The sequence below is a fragment of the Conger conger genome, chromosome 2, assembly GCF_963514075.1.
Source record: "Conger conger chromosome 2, fConCon1.1, whole genome shotgun sequence".
NCBI lineage: Eukaryota > Metazoa > Chordata > Actinopteri > Anguilliformes > Congridae > Conger > Conger conger.
In genome coordinates this window covers 2,013,112-2,031,283 of record NC_083761.1, presented here as the reverse complement: position 1 = coordinate 2,031,283, position 18,172 = coordinate 2,013,112, and the positions used below count along the sequence as shown (strand labels likewise).

At 52.9% G+C, this 18,172-nt stretch overlaps 1 protein-coding gene across 1 annotated transcript in view; it reads left to right on the top strand.

Annotated features, from left to right (window-relative positions):
* The window catches only part of usp34 (ubiquitin specific peptidase 34), a 76,630-nt gene that overhangs the window by 29,525 nt on the left and 28,933 nt on the right, over positions 1-18,172 (top strand). The window contains exons 21-40 of the mRNA XM_061233017.1: positions 2,403-2,557; positions 2,694-2,807; positions 3,788-3,887; positions 5,915-6,074; positions 6,948-7,074; positions 7,834-7,981; positions 8,294-8,394; positions 8,786-8,995; positions 9,451-9,576; positions 9,932-10,054; positions 11,644-11,727; positions 11,840-11,926; positions 12,255-12,455; positions 13,595-13,677; positions 13,885-13,925; positions 14,768-14,892; positions 16,110-16,262; positions 16,782-16,886; positions 17,313-17,368; positions 17,761-18,065. Of these exons, the coding sequence (XP_061089001.1) occupies positions 2,403-2,557; positions 2,694-2,807; positions 3,788-3,887; positions 5,915-6,074; positions 6,948-7,074; positions 7,834-7,981; positions 8,294-8,394; positions 8,786-8,995; positions 9,451-9,576; positions 9,932-10,054; positions 11,644-11,727; positions 11,840-11,926; positions 12,255-12,455; positions 13,595-13,677; positions 13,885-13,925; positions 14,768-14,892; positions 16,110-16,262; positions 16,782-16,886; positions 17,313-17,368; positions 17,761-18,065 (2,604 nt within the window). The remainder of the gene's footprint in view (positions 1-2,402; positions 2,558-2,693; positions 2,808-3,787; positions 3,888-5,914; positions 6,075-6,947; positions 7,075-7,833; positions 7,982-8,293; positions 8,395-8,785; positions 8,996-9,450; positions 9,577-9,931; positions 10,055-11,643; positions 11,728-11,839; positions 11,927-12,254; positions 12,456-13,594; positions 13,678-13,884; positions 13,926-14,767; positions 14,893-16,109; positions 16,263-16,781; positions 16,887-17,312; positions 17,369-17,760; positions 18,066-18,172) is intronic.

Below are 18,172 nucleotides of genomic sequence, written 5' to 3'. Positions count from 1 at the left end.
TGTCAGATTAATCTACAATGCCCAAGTCTTTATTCTTTGTTGTATTCTCAGCACTTGAAACTACTTCACTCTTGGGTGCTTTCAGCGTGTCCCTGCTTCTGATTGGCTCTTTGTTGTGTGTCGCTGTGGATACGAGCATCTGCTGAATGCCTGCGATGCACTGTGATTTTGGGAGAATAAAATGGAGAATAAGTGCACAGACAATCTCCCGGGTCGGGAGCAGATTTACTGCTGATGAGTTCAGTTGGGTGTGAAAGCCAGAGGGGGAAAAAATCAGCCACGTGTTCAGCAGTGAAATCAGTGATGCCGAATTTAGGGAGTTCTTTCACGGTAAGGTTCAGAGATCAGATACTAGGGACACACAAAGTGTGTGGATATTTGCCAAACGGAATGCCGGACAGAAGTTCGAGCAACGCTAGCTTTCTGTGATCCGACGTAAACAAACAAACATACATGCATGAGTGAAACAGTTTTTTGGGGGGAGTTTCTGAAGGGCGCGGGAGTCTGTTTGATGTGAAATGAGGCTGCATTCCTCTGTGTGGAAATGATATTGATAGGAGGGGAAGATTGACATTGGCACACAATGTCATATCTCGTATTCGAAGAAGAACTATATTTTTGGGATATTTAGTTTGAGACGTGTTTGTATTGCTATGAAGAAGGGACTGAATTGAGGGAAAAGTTCATTCTGACTCCAGCCAGCCTGTCTGTCAGGCTCAGATCCTGGGAGCAGATATTCGAGCCGCGCAGGGCGCGGTGTCAAACGGCAGTTAGAGCGCACAGGTGGAATCCGATTGGGTGAGAAGCGGTCGCCATGGCGAGCTCCGTTCCTCGGGGACTCCTCCCCCCCCCCCGTGCTTGTGTCGCCGTGGCGACCCAGGAGCGTAACCCAACCGCCCAGGTCAAACACTGGAGGCTTGTTCCTCGTGAATCTTTGAACAGGGAGCCTGGCCGCGTCTGGTTTCGGCGGGGCTGGGGGGGGGCGGGGGGGGTTGCGGAAGGCTCCGGAAAAGGCTCCGGGCGGGCGAGGCGCTTTTGTGCCGTGGCGGCAGGCCGCTCCGCTGGGAATCTTCGTAAAATGCTCCCCGGCAACACCTGATGGGCTCGACCCGGCGCTAACGTGCTAATCCCAAACCACGAGGGAGGAGCTGAGTTTCACACTCATCCGTCAGCGTGGAGACCTCTCGACCTGGAGCCCCGCGCTGCTCCACTCCACGTCCTGCGGCCCGCGGTGTCTGCGCCCGTTTGCTCCGACCGTGCGCTGCACCGCCCCGATTTCACTCATTATTTTACCTGCTTGGTTCAGATAATGAGGTAATTAGTGAAATCTGGGAGTTTATCGCACGGTTGAGGCAGGTGCCTGCAGTCGCGGAGATGTGGAGTTGAGCTTTAAATCAGTTTAATCATCCGCTAATGTTACGCACTTACACACCAAATAAAAACATCAGTGTAATTAAAATGGTGGAGTGGATGTGGGGGTGAGGGCCCCCCACGCTGGACTGCCCCACGCTGGACTGCCCCACGCTGGACTGCCCCACGCTAAACTGCCCCACGCTAAACTGCCCCACGCTAAACTGCCCCACGCTAACCTGCCCCACGCTAAACTGCCCCATGCCGTCGCTGTGTGACCTCACTGTGTCTGCGTGACTATGAGGCGTTTCAGGACTGGGAGGATTATTTTGGTCCGCAGCTTGTGATTAACCCTGTTGAGTCACCAGGGCGGTCGGCGTTAAATGACGGGGATCAGCTTCAAACGGGGCTTGTTTATGTCTCTCTCTCCAGGTCCGTTGTGTAATATGTTTTGCTAGAGGTTTCCGGGGAAATCCCGAGTGTCAGTGGAAGTGTGGCAGCCTGGGCCAGTCACTCAGGCGCGCGCTAAACAAATAATGCAGTGATGCTTAAAGGGCAATTCCACCACAACACAACATTTAGCTCATTTAACAGAGAAAGGACACGGCTACATGGGTAATTATTAGGTAACTACTTCGAATACAGTTTTAAGTACTATGAAACAAAGTTGGTCAGTACCTTATGAAAGTATTGTGTAAATATGTTTTGTAGTACTCACCTCTGTAATAAAAATTGTTATCGAATAAGTACCTGGTATTTACCCTGCTCCTGGACGGCTGTGTGTAAGCTGATTTTCATTCCAGCCACAGATCTTGATTATACAGTTACTTCATTATTTGCTGAATTAGGGCTGCTAAAGGGTTACAGGTTAAAGGTCATGCCAGTCCTCTGGTAAAGGGTTACAGGTTAAAGGTCATGCCAGGCCTGTGGTAAAGGGTTACAGGTTAAAGGTCATGCCAGGCCTGTGGTAAAGGGTTACAGGTTAAAGGTCATGCCAGGCCTGTGGTAAGGGGTTACAGGTTAAAGGTCATGCCTTCCCCCTCCCCTCTCAGGGCTCGGTCTGGAGCAGGTGGACATCCTGTGGCACTGTCTGGTGGAGGACTCGGAGTGCTACGACGATGCGCTCCACTGGTTCCTCAACCAGGTCCGCAGCAAGGACCAGCATGCAATGGGCATGGAGACCTACAAGCACCTCTTCCTGGAGAAGGTGAGTCCTCCCCTCCCCTGCGCTGACCTCCACAGGGCTGTGTCCAAAGCAGCTTATTTAGCTTACCGTTGAGTATGTGAATTCAAGTCCACTGGGTGAGAAGTTCCCGGCTCACCCCGGTCCCTCCCCTCCCCAGATGCCCCAGCTGAAGCCGGAGACCATCAGCATGACGGGGCTCAACCTGTTCCAGCACCTGTGCAACCTGGCGCGCCTAGCAACCAGCGCCTACGACAGCGGGTCCAACTGTGAGGTAAGAACTGCCCCCAAACCCCACACCCAACCCCAACACCACACCCACACCCAAACCCCACACCCAACCCCAACACCAACACCAACACCAAACCCCAACCCCACACCCACACCCAAACCCCACACCAAACCCGACACCCAACCCCAACACCACATCCACACCCACACCCACACCCCAACCCCACACCCAACCCCAACACCACATCCACACCCACACCCCAACCCCACACCCAACCACACACCCGCACCCAACCCCATACCCCAACCCCACACCCAACCCCAACACCACCCCACACCTAACCCCAACCCCAACACCATACCCCAACCCCACACTCACACCCAACCCCATACCCCAACCCCACACCCAACCCCAACACCAAACCCCAACACCACCCCACACCTAACCCCAACACCATACCCCAACCCCACACTCACACCCAACCCCATACCCCACACCCAACCCCAACACCACATCCACACCCACACCCAAACCTACACCCAAACCCCACAACCAACCCTAACCCTAACCCTAAACCCAAACCCCACACCCACACCCAAACCCCAACCCCACACCCAACCCCAATCCCATACCCCAACACCACACCCAACCCCAACCCCCAACCCCCAACCCACACCCAAACCCCAACAACAAACCCCAACACCACACCCAAACACCACACCCAAACACCACACCCAAACACCACACCCAAACACCACACCCAAACACCACACCCAAACACCACACCCAAACCCCAACACCACACTCAACCTCAACCTCAACCCAAACCCACACCCAAACCCCGACACCACACCCAACCCCAACCCCAACCTCAACACCAACCCACCCCCCTACCACCAACCTAAACTCCCAAACCCCCCCAACACCAAGACCAACCATCCGCCCTCAGCACCAACCCCGGAACCCTCAGACATGCAAGCGGATGTTTTGCCGGTGTTCTTACCGCGTCTCTGGCTCTCCAGCTCTGCGGGATGGACCAGCTCTGGGGCATCGCTCTGAGGGCTCAGTCAGCGGACATCAGCCGCGCGGCCATCCAGTACATCAACTCCTACTACATCAACGGTAAGAGCCTCTGTCACTACATCAACTCTTACTACATCAACGGTAAGAGCCTCTGTCACTACATCAACTCCTACTACATCAACGGTAAGAGCCTCTGTCACTACATCAACTCCTACTACATCAACGGTAAGAGCCTCTGTCACTACATCAACTCCTACTACATCAACGGTAAGAGCCTCTGTCACTACATCAACTCCTACTACATCAACGGTAAGAGCCTCTGTCACTACATCAACTCCTACTACATCAACGGTAAGAGCCTCTGTCACTACATCAACTCCTACTACATCAACGGTAAGAGCCTCTGTCACTACATCAACTCCTACTACATCAACGGTAAGAGCCTCTGTCACTACATCAACTCCTACTACATCAACGGTAAGAGCCTCTGTCACTACATCAACTCCTACTACATCAACGGTAAGAGCCTCTGTCACTACATCAACTCCTACTACATCAACGGTAAGAGCCTCTGTCACTACATCAACTCCTACTACATCAACGGTAAGAGCCTCTGTCACTACATCAACTCCTACTACATCAACGGTAAGAGCCTCTGTCACTACATCAACTCCTACTACATCAACGGTAAGAGCCTCTGTCACTACATCAACTCCTACTACATCAACGGTAAGAGCCTCTTTCACTACATCAACTCCTACTACATCAACGGTAAGAGCCTCTGTCACTACATCAACTCCTACTACATCAACGGTAAGAGCCTCTGTCACTACATCAACTCCTACTACATCAACGGTAAGAGCCTCTGTCACTACATCAACTCCTACTACATCAACGGTAAGAGCCTCTGTCACTACATCAACTCCTACTACATCAACGGTAAGAGCCTCTGTCACTACATCAACTCCTACTACATCAACGGTAAGAGCCTCTGTCACTACATCAACTCCTACTACATCAACGGTAAGAGCCTCTGTCACTACATCAACTCCTACTACATCAACGGTAAGAGCCTCTGTCACTACATCAACTCCTACTACATCAACGGTAAGAGCCTCTGTCACTACATCAACTCCTACTACATCAACGGTAAGAGCCTCTGTCACTACATCAACTCCTACTACATCAACGGTAAGAGCCTCTGTCACTACATCAACTCCTACTACATCAACGGTAAGAGCCTCTGTCACTACATCAACTCCTACTACATCAACGGTAAGAGCCTCTGTCACTACATCAACTCCTACTACATCAACGGTAAGAGCCTCTGTCACTACATCAACTCCTACTACATCAACGGTAAGAGCCTCTGTCACTACATCAACTCCTACTACATCAACGGTAAGAGCCTCTTTCACTACATCAACTCCTACTACATCAACGGTAAGAGCCTCTGTCACTACATCAACTCCTACTACATCAACGGTAAGAGCCTCTGTCACTACATCAACTCCTACTACATCAACGGTAAGAGCCTCTGTCACTACATCAACTCCTACTACATCAACGGTAAGAGCCTCTGTCACTACATCAACTCCTACTACATCAACGGTAAGAGCCTCTGTCACTACATCAACTCCTACTACATCAACGGTAAGAGCCTCTGTCACTACATCAACTCCTACTACATCAACGGTAAGAGCCTCTGTCACTACATCAACTCCTACTACATCAACGGTAAGAGCCTCTTTCACTACATCAACTCCTACTACATCAACGGTAAGAGCCTCTGTCACTACATCAACTCCTACTACATCAACGGTAAGAGCCTCTGTCACTACATCAACTCCTACTACATCAACGGTAAGAGCCTCTGTCACTACATCAACTCCTACTACATCAACGGTAAGAGCCTCTGTCACTACATCAACTCCTACTACATCAACGGTAAGAGCCTCTGTCACTACATCAACTCCTACTACATCAACGGTAAGAGCCTCTATCACTACATCAGCTCCTACTAGTTCAGCTTCCGAACTGTGCTTAGTCTAGTCAACTGTAAGTTGCTTTGGGTGAAAGTGTCTAATGACTGCAGTGTAATGCTCTATGATGTGTGTGTGTCGCAGGTAAGACCGGGCTGGAGAAGGAGCAGGAGTTCATCAGTAAGTGCATGGAGAGTCTGATGATCGCGTCGGGGAACCTGGAGAAGGACCCGCACTCCAGCCTGACCATCATCGAGAGGGGTCTGCTCATGCTCAAGACCCACCTGGAGGCCTTCCGCTGCAGGTACCGGCCCCTCTGCCCCGCCCGTGACCTCTGCCCCGCCCGCCACGTGACCTCTGCCCCGCCCGTGACCTCTGCCCCACCCGTGACCTCTGCCCCGCTCACCACGTCACCTCTGCCCCACCAGTCACGTGACCTCTGCCCCGCCCGTGACCTCTGCCCCGCCCGCCACATCACCTCTGCCCCGCCCGCCACGTGACCTCTGCCCCGCCCGTGACCTCTGCCCCGCCCGTGACCTCTGCCCCGCCTGTCACGTGACCTCTGCCCCGCCCGTCACGTGACCTCTGCCCCTGCCCGTCACGTGACCTCTGCCCCTGCCCGTCACGTGACCTCTGCCCCTGCCCGTCACGTGACCTCTGCCCCGCCCGTCACGTGACCTCTGCCCCGCCTGTCACGTGACCTCTGCCCCGCCTGTCACGTGACCTCTGCCCCGCCTGTCACGTGACCTCTGCCCCGCCTGTCACGTGACCTCTGCCCCGCCTGTCACGTGACCTCTGCCCCGCCCGTCACGTGACCTCTGCCCCGCCCGTCACGTGACCTCTGCCCCGCCTGCCACGTGACCTCTGCCCCGCCCGCCACGTGTCCTGCACGCACGCACGTCAGTCAAATATTTGTCAATTGTCTGCTCCCCTCCAACCAATATCCTTTTCATGGACCAGCACACATCCTCACTTGACGTCCCCCCCTCCTCGTCCAGTCAAATCGACTCCCCGTCCCGTCAAAGATTTGTTTCTCTCCTGTATTCAGTGCACTTCTGTGTCAGCTTGTCTTCAGAGGGGTTGATGTGTCTTTGGCCTCGTCTGGAGGTGGTGTGAATAAACTGGCCCTCGCGCTGTAAGCCTGACCCCTGACCCCCGGCCTCTCCCTGATTGGCAGGTTTGCGTACCACCTGCGGCAGTGGCAGATCGAGGGCACCGGCATCAGCAGCCACCTGAAGGCCCTCAGCGACAAGCAGTCCCTCCCCCTCAGGATCGTGTGCCAGCCGGCCGGGCTGCCCGACAAGGTGCCTGTTGTAAAACATCTTTTATTTATTCTTCTTTCTGCTTTCACTTTCCTTATCTGATGCGTGTGCCTTCTATTGTATCAACTACAAAGCTAAGCAAAAAGGCGATGAGATTTAGAGAGTTTATTTATTTTTTATTATAATTTTTTGGTCAAATTTGCTTTATGCACTCAGTGAGCAATTTATTAGGTAAACCTGTACACCAGCTTGTTAATGCTTTTATAAATGGCTTTAGGGTAAAGTTCTGTGAGTTCGTGAGCCTTGTAGTTTACTCTGGCTGAGTGTGAGCTAAAATGGCTGCCCTGTTAGTTTTATAGTTTGTCTGAGCGTGAGCTAAAATGGCTGCCCTGTTAGTTTTATAGTTTGTCTGAGCGTGAGCTAAAATGGCTGCCCTGTAAGTTTTATAGTTTGTCTGAGCGTGAGCTAAAATGGCTGCCCTGTTAGTTTTATAGTTTGTCTGAGCGTGAGCTAAAATGGCTGCCCTGTAAGGTTTATAGTTTGTCTGAGCGTGAGCTAAAATGGCTGCCCTGTAAGGTTTATAGTTTGTCTGAGCGTGAGCTAAAATGGCTGCCCTGTAAGGTTTATAGTTTGTCTGAGCGTGAGCTAAAATGGCTGCCCTGTAAGGTTTATAGTTTGTCTGAGCGTGAGCTAAAATGGCTGCCCTGTAAGGTTTATAGTTTGTCTGAGCGTGCGCTAAAATGGCTGCCCTGTGCGGTGTCCCGTGCGCCGTGACGAGCGATCTCTCCTCGCTCCCCCCAGATGACGATCGAGATGTACCCAAGCGACCAGGTGGCGGACCTGCGGGCCGAGGTCACGCACTGGTACGAGAACCTGCAGAAGGAGCAGATGAACCAGCAGGCCCAGCTGCAGGAGTTCGGCCAGAGCAGCCGCCAGGGAGACTTCCCAGGTCAGAGCTTCGGCCAATCAGCTGCTGAATGCCCGGGGGGGGGGGGGGCCAATAAGCTGCTGAATGCCTGGGGGGTGTAGCCAATCAGCTGCTGAATGCCTGGGGGGTGTAGCCAATCAGCTGCTGAATGCCCGGGGGTGTAGCCAATCAGCTGCTGAATGCCAAGGTGGTTCAGCCAATCAGCTGCTAAATCCTAGGGGTGCCAGCCAATCAGCTGCTGAATGCTATCACTGAGCCACTGATTGGAGCCAATCACAATAAAGGGCCTTAGTGATTGAGTTGAGACTGACGGGTTCTGGTGCCTCTGTGCAGGAGGCCTGATGGGTCCGGTCCGGATGATCTCCTCGGGTCACGAGCTCACCACCGACTACGACGAGAAGACGCTGCACGAGCTGGGCTTCAAGGACATGCAGGTGCCTCCACAGACCCCGCCCCCCGACAGTCCCGTTTAAAACAGCCTTTTAAAAAGCTCTATCCGCTTTGGCGGCCAAGACCGGGTGTTAAAGCAAATAAGCAAACCAGTAAACTGATCCAAATGAGTAATGTTCCCGTGCACATGTAATAACTATGTTATAAATGACAATAAATGTGTAATACTTGTTTTTGATTAATGGCAAATTTTAATGTAGAACTGTATGGGTAATGTAGTCCATTTCTCAGCAAGGGACTACATTACCCAGATGAGAAGTGAACAGTCCTGTTGCTGTCAGGTGAAAGTCTGGGATTAATGGCAGGTCGTGGGTAATGTAGTCTCTTCCTCACCGCGGGACTACAGTACCCATAAGCGTACGTCCTGTCCCGCAGATGGTGTTCGTGTCGCTGGGCGCCCCGCGGCGGGAGCGGAAGGGCGAGGGGGTGCAGCTCCCGGCCTCCTGCCTGCCCCCCCCGCAGAAGGACAACATCCCCATGCTGCTGCTGCTGCAGGAGCCCCACCTCACCACGCTGTTCGACCTGCTGGAGATGCTGGCCTGCTTCAAACCGCCCAGCGGGGCTCAGGCCCTGGAGAGCACACAGGTGAGGGGGGGGGCCCAGGCCCTGGAGAGCACACAGGTGAGGGGTGGGGGGAGGAACACACAGGTGAGGGGTGGGGGGAGGAACACACAGGTGAGGGGGGGGGCACCCAAAATAATTGAGGGAGCACAAATTCAAGTGGACAAATTTGGACTTATAAGGTTCTAACCGTAATGTGTGTGTGTGTGTGTGTGTTGTGTGTTGTGTGTTGTGTGTTGTGTGTTGTGTGTTGTGTGTAATGTGTGTGTCTGTGTAATGTGTGTGTGTAATATGTGTGTGTGTGTGTAATGTGTGTAATATCTGTGTGTGTGTGTGTGTGAGTGTGTAATATGTGTGTGTGTGTGCGTGTGTGTGTGTAATATATGTGTGTGTGTGTGTGTGTCTGTAATATGTGTGCGTGTGCGTGTGTGTGTGAGTGAGTGTAATATGTGTGTAATATGTGTGTGTTCCTCCTGCAGACCATGCAGTGTGAGGAGCTTCACCTGCACGCTGAGAATCTGTCCCGCCGTGTCTGGGAGCTCCTGATGCTGCTGCCCACCTGTCCCAACATGCTGCTGGCCTTCCAGAACATCTCCGAGGAGACGGTGAGCCCTCCGTCCAATGGACATTACAGGCATTGTACATGACAATTTTCCTAATTCTAGAACAGAATATGTTAATTTCCAGAAGATGTAATGGAGTTGTAATGGAGTTGACTCTGCTGTCTGAAACTTTAATCTGCCCTCATTTAAATCGCCCAGTTTAGTTTTCTCTTTTAAACAGGGTGGAACAGGACATGTGCCTCTTTAACCAGTGTCCCAAGTTTACAATGGAAACATAATCCATCAAATCAGAAATCAGTGAATATCGACAAATAACTGGGGGGTGAAATCAGTGTCTGCGGTTCCACCCCTGAGCACAGAGGGCGCTGCAGGCTGAGCGGTGCGTTTGCTCCTGCAGGGCAGCGACGGGCTGTGCTGGAAGGACCTGCTGCGGATAAAGAGCCCTCACAAGCTGCTGTACGCCCTGGAGATCATCGAGGCCCTGGGCAAACCCAACCGTCGCATCCGCAGGGAGTCCACGGTACCCCCTATCCGCCCGCCCGCCCTCTCTCCCAGTACAGTACAGTCTCTCCCAGTACACTACAGTCTCTCCCATACACTACAGTCTCTCCCAGTACAGTACAGTCTCTCCCAGTACACATCAGTCTCTCCCAGTACACATCAGTCTCTCCTAGTACACATCAGTCTCTCCCATACACTACAGTCTCTCCCATACACTACAGTCTCTCCCACTACACATCAGTCTCTCCCAGTACACATCAGTCTCTCCCAGTACACATCAGTCTCTCCTAGTACAGTCTCTCCCGGTACAGTACAGTCTCTCCCAGTACAGTACAGTCTCTCCCAGTACACTACAGTCTCTCCTAGTATAGTCTCTCCCGGTACAGTACAGTCTCTCCCAGTATAGTACACTACAGTCTCTCCCAGTACACTACAGTCTCTCCCAGTACAGTCCAGTCTCTCCCAGTACACATCAGTCTCTCCCAGTACACATCAGTCTCTCCTAGTACAGTCTCTCCCAGTACAGTACAGTCTCTCCCAGTACACTACAGTCTCTCCTAGTATAGTCTCTCCCGGTACAGTACAGTCTCTCCCAGTATAGTACACTACAGTCTCTCCCAGTACACTACAGTCTCTCCCAGTACAGTACAGTCTCTCCCAGTACACTACAGTCTCTCCCAGTACAGTACAATCTCTCCCAGTACCCTACAGTACAGTCTCTCCCAGTACACTACAGTACAGTCTCTCCCAGTACACTACAGTCTCTCCCAGTACAGTACAATCTCTCCCAGTACACTACAGTACAGTCTCTCCCAGTACACTACAGTACAGTCTCTCCCAGTACACATATTTATTGGCGAATGGTCTGCTGTCCGTTTCACTGACTCGCGAGCGGTACTGATATTCGTCCCCCCGAGCACTGGCTCCCCTCGCCCATTAGCCGCTGGGCTGCAGGCATTGTGCTGTGCGGTCGGTCTCATGCGGGTCGTTCCGCTCCTGCAGGGCAGCTACTGTCTCTCCCAGTACACTACAGTCTCTCCCAGTACAGTACAGTCTCTCCCAGTACACTACAGTCTCTCCCAGTACAGTACAGTCTCTCCCAGTACACTACAGTCTCTCCCAGTACACTACAGTCTCTCCCAGTACAGTACAGTCTCTCCCAGTACACTACAGTCTCTCCCAGTACACTACAGTCTCTCCCAGTACAGTACAGTCTCTCCCAGTACACTACAGTCTCTCCCAGTACACTACAGTCTCTCCCAGTACACTACAGTCTCTCCCAGTACACTACAGTCTCTCCCAGTACACTACAGTCTCTCCCAGTACAGTACAGTCTCTCCCAGTACACTACAGTCTCTCCCAGTACACTACAGTCTCTCCCAGTACACTACAGTCTCTCCCAGTACAGTACAGTCTCTCCCAGTACAGTACAGTCTCTCCCAGTACAGTACAGTCTCTCCCAGTACACTACAGTACAGTCTCTCCCAGTACACTACAGTCTCTCCCAGTACAGTACAGTCTCTCCCAGTACAGTACAGTCTCTCCCAGTACAGTACAGTCTCTCCCAGTACAGTACAGTCTCTCATGCGGGTCGTTCCGCTCCTGCAGGGCAGCTACAGCGACCTGTACCCCGACTCGGACGACTCCAGCGAGGACCAGATCGAGAACAGCAAGAACTCCTGGAGCTGCAAGGTACCGGCGTTACCGCGCGCGTCGCCGTGGGCGTCTCTCTCTCCCCCCCCCCCCCCCCCCCCTCAGAGCCGCGGGCGGTCACGTGACCCCTCTCCTTCTCCTCGCTCCGCAGTTCGTCTCGTCCGGGGGCCTGCAGCTGCTGCTGGAGATCTTCAACTCCGCCATCCTGGAGCCCAAGGACCAGGAGTCCTGGACCGTGGTGAGTGAGCGTGGCGTTCCGCGTCAGGGGGTTAACACCGCCTCTGATACTGCGTCAACACTGAGAGCGCCGAGCCCACACGCGTGCGTTTTAGCCCTTTTTCAAGAGGAGGTTTTTCATGTGAATTTCAAACCGTGTTCTAGAACTCCGTTGCTTTCATTCGCCAGCAGTGACTGTGACATCAGCACTAGAATGTTCTGTTCAGAGCGTTCTACATCCGGGTCGCCGCGTGCAAGAGACCTAGCATGCTAGCATGGTTTAGACCATGGTGTTTGTACTAAAAGGTGGATTGTTTTTTAAAACGGTGTGTGCGTGTCTGTCCTCCCAGTGGCTGCTGGACTGCTTGGCCTGCCTGCTGAAGCTCATCTGTCAGTTCGCCGTGGACCCGGCCGACCTGGACCTGGCCTACCACGACGTCTTCGCCTGGTCCGGCCTCTCCGACTCGCAGCGCAAGCGTGCCTGGCCCGGGAAGTCCCGCAAGGCCACCGGGGATCACGGGAAGGGCCTCCACATCCCCCGCCTCACCGAGGTAGCCAGGCAACCGCAGTCTGCCTCCTGATTCCCCTTGCTTTTTTTTGCGTGTAATTGCGTGCGTTCCTACCCGACTGAGGGAAGCCATTGTTGTTTCTGTCTCATCACCCGTCGATCTCCTGTGCTGTCTGTGCGTGGTCACTTTGCCCCCTCCCCTCCCCGTTCGCGCCATTTCTAATTGGTCGTCTCTACGGTTACCTAACAGCTCGTTGCCATGATGATCCCAGTAGTTATGGTTACAGTAGGCGACCCCGTTCTTTCGGCTAATTAGGGGTCCGAGCACGTAGTGTCAACAGGCAAGATTCATGGCGATTGGCCGTTACCCAGCCTGTCACATCCACACTGGGACCTGATTTGGCTGATGGTGGCCATATTTTTCCGAAATGACTTTATCGTTTTACATCCATTTGGGGACTGACATGGCATGACAGACGTGAGACTGAAAGACGTGGCATGCTAAATTTCAGTCCTGTTCGTGAAGGAATTGATGGGTCGGAGGCGTTTTTATTTATATTCTTCTTACAGTACCACCTATTGGTGAAGCGACACAGTGGGGAAATACCCTGTGACATTTTGGGACTGAGACTAAATGTCTGAGTGCCCTTGCAGGGCTGCTGCGGGCTGCCTCTCAGTGCCTGACTGCATGCGGTCACAGAGCGTTTTTGTTGTGGGTTGTCTCGGTCCTCAGTGTTTTCTCCCCGCCTGTCCGCCGCCTGTGCGGTTGTTCTGTTCGTCGTGCTCGGTCCCTGTTTCTCATTCGCCTGGTCTCTACTGTTACTAGTAGGGGTGTAAATCCGTGACTTAGATTTGATCACGCTTCTGTAGGGAACGCTGGAGTGCATCACGAAATCTCTCATTTCACCAAGATTCAGTTAGATTGTATTGATATGATTCAACCTGTTTAATTACTAAATTATTCTTAAAAATACCAAAAAATGTACGCGCTCAGTATTAGTGGAATATAGTCAATTAAAACGAAACACTTAACTTTTAAGTTATGTTCATGATGTGCCATATTTAAGTTTCTTCTTGAAATGATTTCTATCTATTCTAGCATTTTGAATCGATGTCGTTGAATTTTTCACCTGATGCATTTTCACACCCTGTGTTCACGAGCGTGTCTCTCTCGGTCTGCAGGTGTTTCTGGGCCTCGTCCAGGGGACCAACTTAATCCAGCGGCTCATCAACGTGGCCTACACCTACGACAACCTCGCACACAGGTGATCCTGGCTGTTTGACCTCACCTGAGTCTCTCAGGGCCTAGTTTCTTAAACTATGAAAGGTGGCCTTGTTGATACACAGATTATCTGTGGATATTGTTGTAAAATGTGTACTGGATTACACTTTGAACTCATGACCGTAACGTGTGTTTTTTGTAGTTGTTTGATAATTGAGAACGTACGACGTGTTCGCCCTGTTTTCCCCAGAGCCCTGAAGGCCCAGTCTGACCACAGATCTCGTCACGAAGGTAATAGCGCTTCCTGGGGAGTTTGTGCTGGTGTTCGCGGAACGGTCGGGCTCGTAGTCATGGAGACGTGTGTGACATCAGAGAGGAACAATCGAGAGAGGTTCAACCTAGAGGCTGAACTGCCCCACACTTAAATCTCCCTAAGCAGACCTCAGCGCTGTGGGTCTCCATGGGAAAGTTCATGATGATGACTTACTCTGTACTTTGAGTCCTTACTGGGTTCGCGCAGCTTGTTAGACAGCCTAGTTCAGCGGTAACGAGCCCTGTTCCTGGAGATCTCCTCACAGCACCCTGAACAAAGCTCACCTCGTTCTACAGCTCGGGATCCTGTTGAGCTGCTAATCAGTAGAGTCGAGTGTGCCAAATCAAGGTTGAAATGAAAACCTACATGATGGTAGAACTCCAGTAAGAGGGTTGGTTACCGCTGGCCGAGATGACTATGAATGAAATGGAAGGTTTATTTGTGTAAAATCTACCATTGACCCGGGGAAAAAAAAGCAATTTTATTTCACAGTTGTTCAGCATCGCATTTGCTCAGTGTGTTGAGATGGAATTGAGATTGCTTTCCCTGGCTGTTCTCAGAGACTGAGATGGTTCGCACATAGTGGTGCACATTGCAAAAAAATATTTTATACTTTATATTTATTATAAACTATTGAAAGCAGCAGGAGAACAAGACACACAAGCATTTTGGCCGGCGGCCTTCTTCAGGGTGTTGGCGTCGTTCCTCCTTGACCATCTTTGCTCTGTTGTGTTGGGTGGTATCTTTCCTCCTTGACCATCTTTGCTGTGTTGTGTTGTGGCGGTATCTTTCCTCCTTAACCATCTTCGCTGTGTTGCAGTGACTCACTACTCCATGTGGCTGCTGGTAAGCTGGGCGCACTGCTGCTCATTGGTCAAGTCCAGCCTGGCGGACAGCGACCACCTGCACGATTGGCTGAAGAAGCTCACCCTATTGGTGCCCGAGGTGAGGGGGCTTGGTCTGGTAATTCTGTTAAATGTTGATGAATGTGCTGACGAAATGGTTTTTGTGTTTTTATGACATTGATCTGTTGTGTGTGTGTGTATAAGTTATTGTGGTTGTAGTGTGGTTGAGTGTGTAAGGTGTTGTGGTTGTGGTGTGGTTGAGTGTGTGAGGTGTTGTGGTTGTAGTGTGGTTGAGTGTGTAAGGTGTTGTGGTTGTAGTGTGGTTGAGTGTGTGAGGTGTTGTGGTTGTAGTGTGGTTGAGTGTGTGAGGTGTTGTGGTTGTAGTGTGGTTGAGTGTGTAAGGTGTTGTGGTTGTAGTGTGGTTGAGTGTGTAAGGTGTTGTGGTTGTAGGGTGGTTGAGTGTGTGAGGTGTTGTGGTTGTGGTTGTAGTGTGGTTGAGTGTGTGAGGTGTTGTGGTTGTGGTTGTAGTGTGGTTGAGTGTGTGAGGTGTTGTGGTTGTAGTGTGGTTGAGTGTGTGAGGTGTTGTGGTTGTGGTTGTAGTGTGGTTGAGTGTGTGAGGTGTTGTGGTTGTAGTGTGGTTGAGTGTGTAAGGTGTTGTGGTTGTAGGGTGGTTGAGTGTGTAAGGTGTTGTGGTTGTAGGGTGGTTGAGTGTGTGAGGTGTTGTGGTTGTGGTTGTAGTGTGGTTGAGTGTGTGAGGTGTTGTGGTTGTAGTGTGGTTGAGTGTGTAAGGTGTTGTGGTTGTAGTGTGGTTGAGTGTGTGAGGTGTTGTGGTTGTGGTTGAGTGTGTGAGGTGTTGTGGTTGTGGTTGTAGTGTGGTTGAGTGTGTGAGGTGTTGTGGTTGTAGTGTGGTTGACTGTGTAAGGTGTTGTGGTTGTAGGGTGGTTGAGTGTGTAAGGTGTTGTGGTTGTAGGGTGGTTGAGTGTGTGAGGTGTTGTGGTTGTGGTTGTAGTGTGGTTGAGTGTGTGAGGTGTTGTGGTTGTAGTGTGGTTGAGTGTGTAAGGTGTTGTGGTTGTAGTGTGGTTGAGTGTGTGAGGTGTTGTGGTTGTGGTTGAGTGTGTGAGGTGTTGTGGTTGTGGTTGAGTGTGTAAGGTGTTGTGGTTGTAGGGTGGTTGAGTGTGTGAGGTGTTGTGGTTGTAGTGTGGTTGAGTGTGTGAGGTGTTGTGGTTGTAGGGTGGTTGAGTGTGTGAGGTGTTGTGGTTGTGGTTGAGTGTGTGAGGTGTTGTGGTAGTGCGGCTGACGGTGGCGGTTGCGTTGCAGACGGCGGTCAGGCACGAGGCGTGTAACGGGCTGTACAAGCTGTCCCTGTCGGGGCTGGAGGGCGGCGAGTCCATCAACCGCTCCTTCCTGCTGCTGGCAGCGTCCACGCTGCTCAAGTTCCTGCCCGACGCCCAGGCACTGAAACCGCTGAGGGTACGTCCAGTCTTACCCTGACCCCTCATCCTGAACCCCTCATCCCTCACCCTGAACCCCTAACCCTGACCCCTAACCCCTAACCCTGACCCCTAACCCCTAACCCTGATCCTAACCCCTAACCCCCTAACCCCGATCCTAACCCCTAACCCGGATCCTAACCCCTAACCCCGATCCTAACCCCTGAACCCCTCACCCTGAACCCCTAACCCCTGAACCCCTCATCCCTCACCCTGAACCCCTAACCCTGATCCTAACCCCTCAACCCCTCAACCCCTCAACCCCCTAACCCCTAACCCTGATCCTAATCCCTAACCCCCTAACCCTTCACCCTGAACCCTGAACCCCTAACCCTTCACCCTGAACCCTGAACCCCTAACCCCTAACCCTTTCTTGGTGCCCCGGCCTTGCTGGGGTCACCCCGGGGTCGTGGCAGGGTCACCCCGGGGTCGTGGCAGGGTCACCCCGGGGTCGCGGCAGGGTGGCGTTGGCGTTGCTGACGGGCCGGTTCCTCCGCAGGTGGGGGACTGCGAGGAGGAGCCGCTGCTCCGGACGGGCTGTAAGGAGTACTTCTGGCTGCTGTGCAAGCTCATCGACAACATCCACGTCAAGGACGCCAGCCAGGTGAGTGCTCCCTCCTCTCCTCCCTGTGCCAGCCCCTGGGCCTCTGTCCTCATCCCACTGCGCCCGTTTCCCTGCCGGAGAACACACACTCTCTCCCTGAGAGCATCACACGTGTGGCAGGCCAGCTCTGGGGATCGGACGGATATTTAGGAAGTATTTTTCCACGCGGAGTGGCCCCTGTGTTGAACAGCTTGCCAGGACATGTAGCGGAGGCAGAAACTCTGGGGGTTTTCAAGACCAGGCTTGATATACTGTCTAGGTTTTAGGCAAACTAAGCACTAGGTACACTTTAGTGGCAGGAAAATGTGAGCATTGCTTGGCCGAATGGCCTGCTGTCATTACGTTACGTTGTCAGAGCGGCCATTTTGGCAGGTGTGTTAAAATGGCCGCCGGCTGACCCGTCTCTTGCCTCTCTGCTCCCCTCAGACCACGCTGCTGGACCTGGACGCTCTGGCGCGGCACCTGGCCGACTGCATCCGCAGGTGAGGCGAGACACCGCCTGTCTGCAGGTGCACATCCAGACAGGTCCCCATGGGGCCGGTCGTAACAGGAACGTCTCTACCCGAGAACGTCTCTACCCGAGAACAGGGTCCAGGTCATAATTATTTCAGACTGGGGAGTGAGATCAGGAGGTTTAAAGAAAACTACAGAAATCTTAATTACATTTTAATGTCTTAATTTGGATTGGCCAGTTGCGTTAAAAGCCTGGTTTTGGCCACGTGGGTCGCACAGGCAGACGGTAGGCTCCTGGTTGACCAGCAGGGGTCACTGTACCGCAGTTCTCAGGATGCCTGCCTGGTTGATGAAGGTGAACGAACATGTACAGGTTCTGTGCCCTGACCCTCTCGCCCCCCCCCGGCCCCCCGCCCCCCAGCAGGGAGATCCTGGACCAGCAGGACGGGACGGTGGAGGACGACGGGCTGACGGGCCTCCTGCGCCTGGCCTCCAGCGTGGTGAAGCACAAGCCCCCGTTCAAGTTCTCGCGCGAGGGCCAGGAGTTCCTGCGCGACGTGCACAACCTGCTGTTCCTGCTGCCCAGCCTGCAGGACCGCCAGCAGCCCAAGTGCAAGTCCCACGCCGCCCGCGCCGCCGCCTACGACCTGCTGGTGGAGATGGTCAAGGGCTCCGTGGAGAACTACCGCCTGCTGCACAACTGGGTCATGTCCCAGCACATGCAGGGTAGGCCCGGCCTGGGGCATCATGGGAATTTGAGTTCATGCAGGGTAGGCCCGGCCTGGGGCATCATGGGAATTTGAGTTCATGCAGGGTAGGGTAGGCCCGGCCTG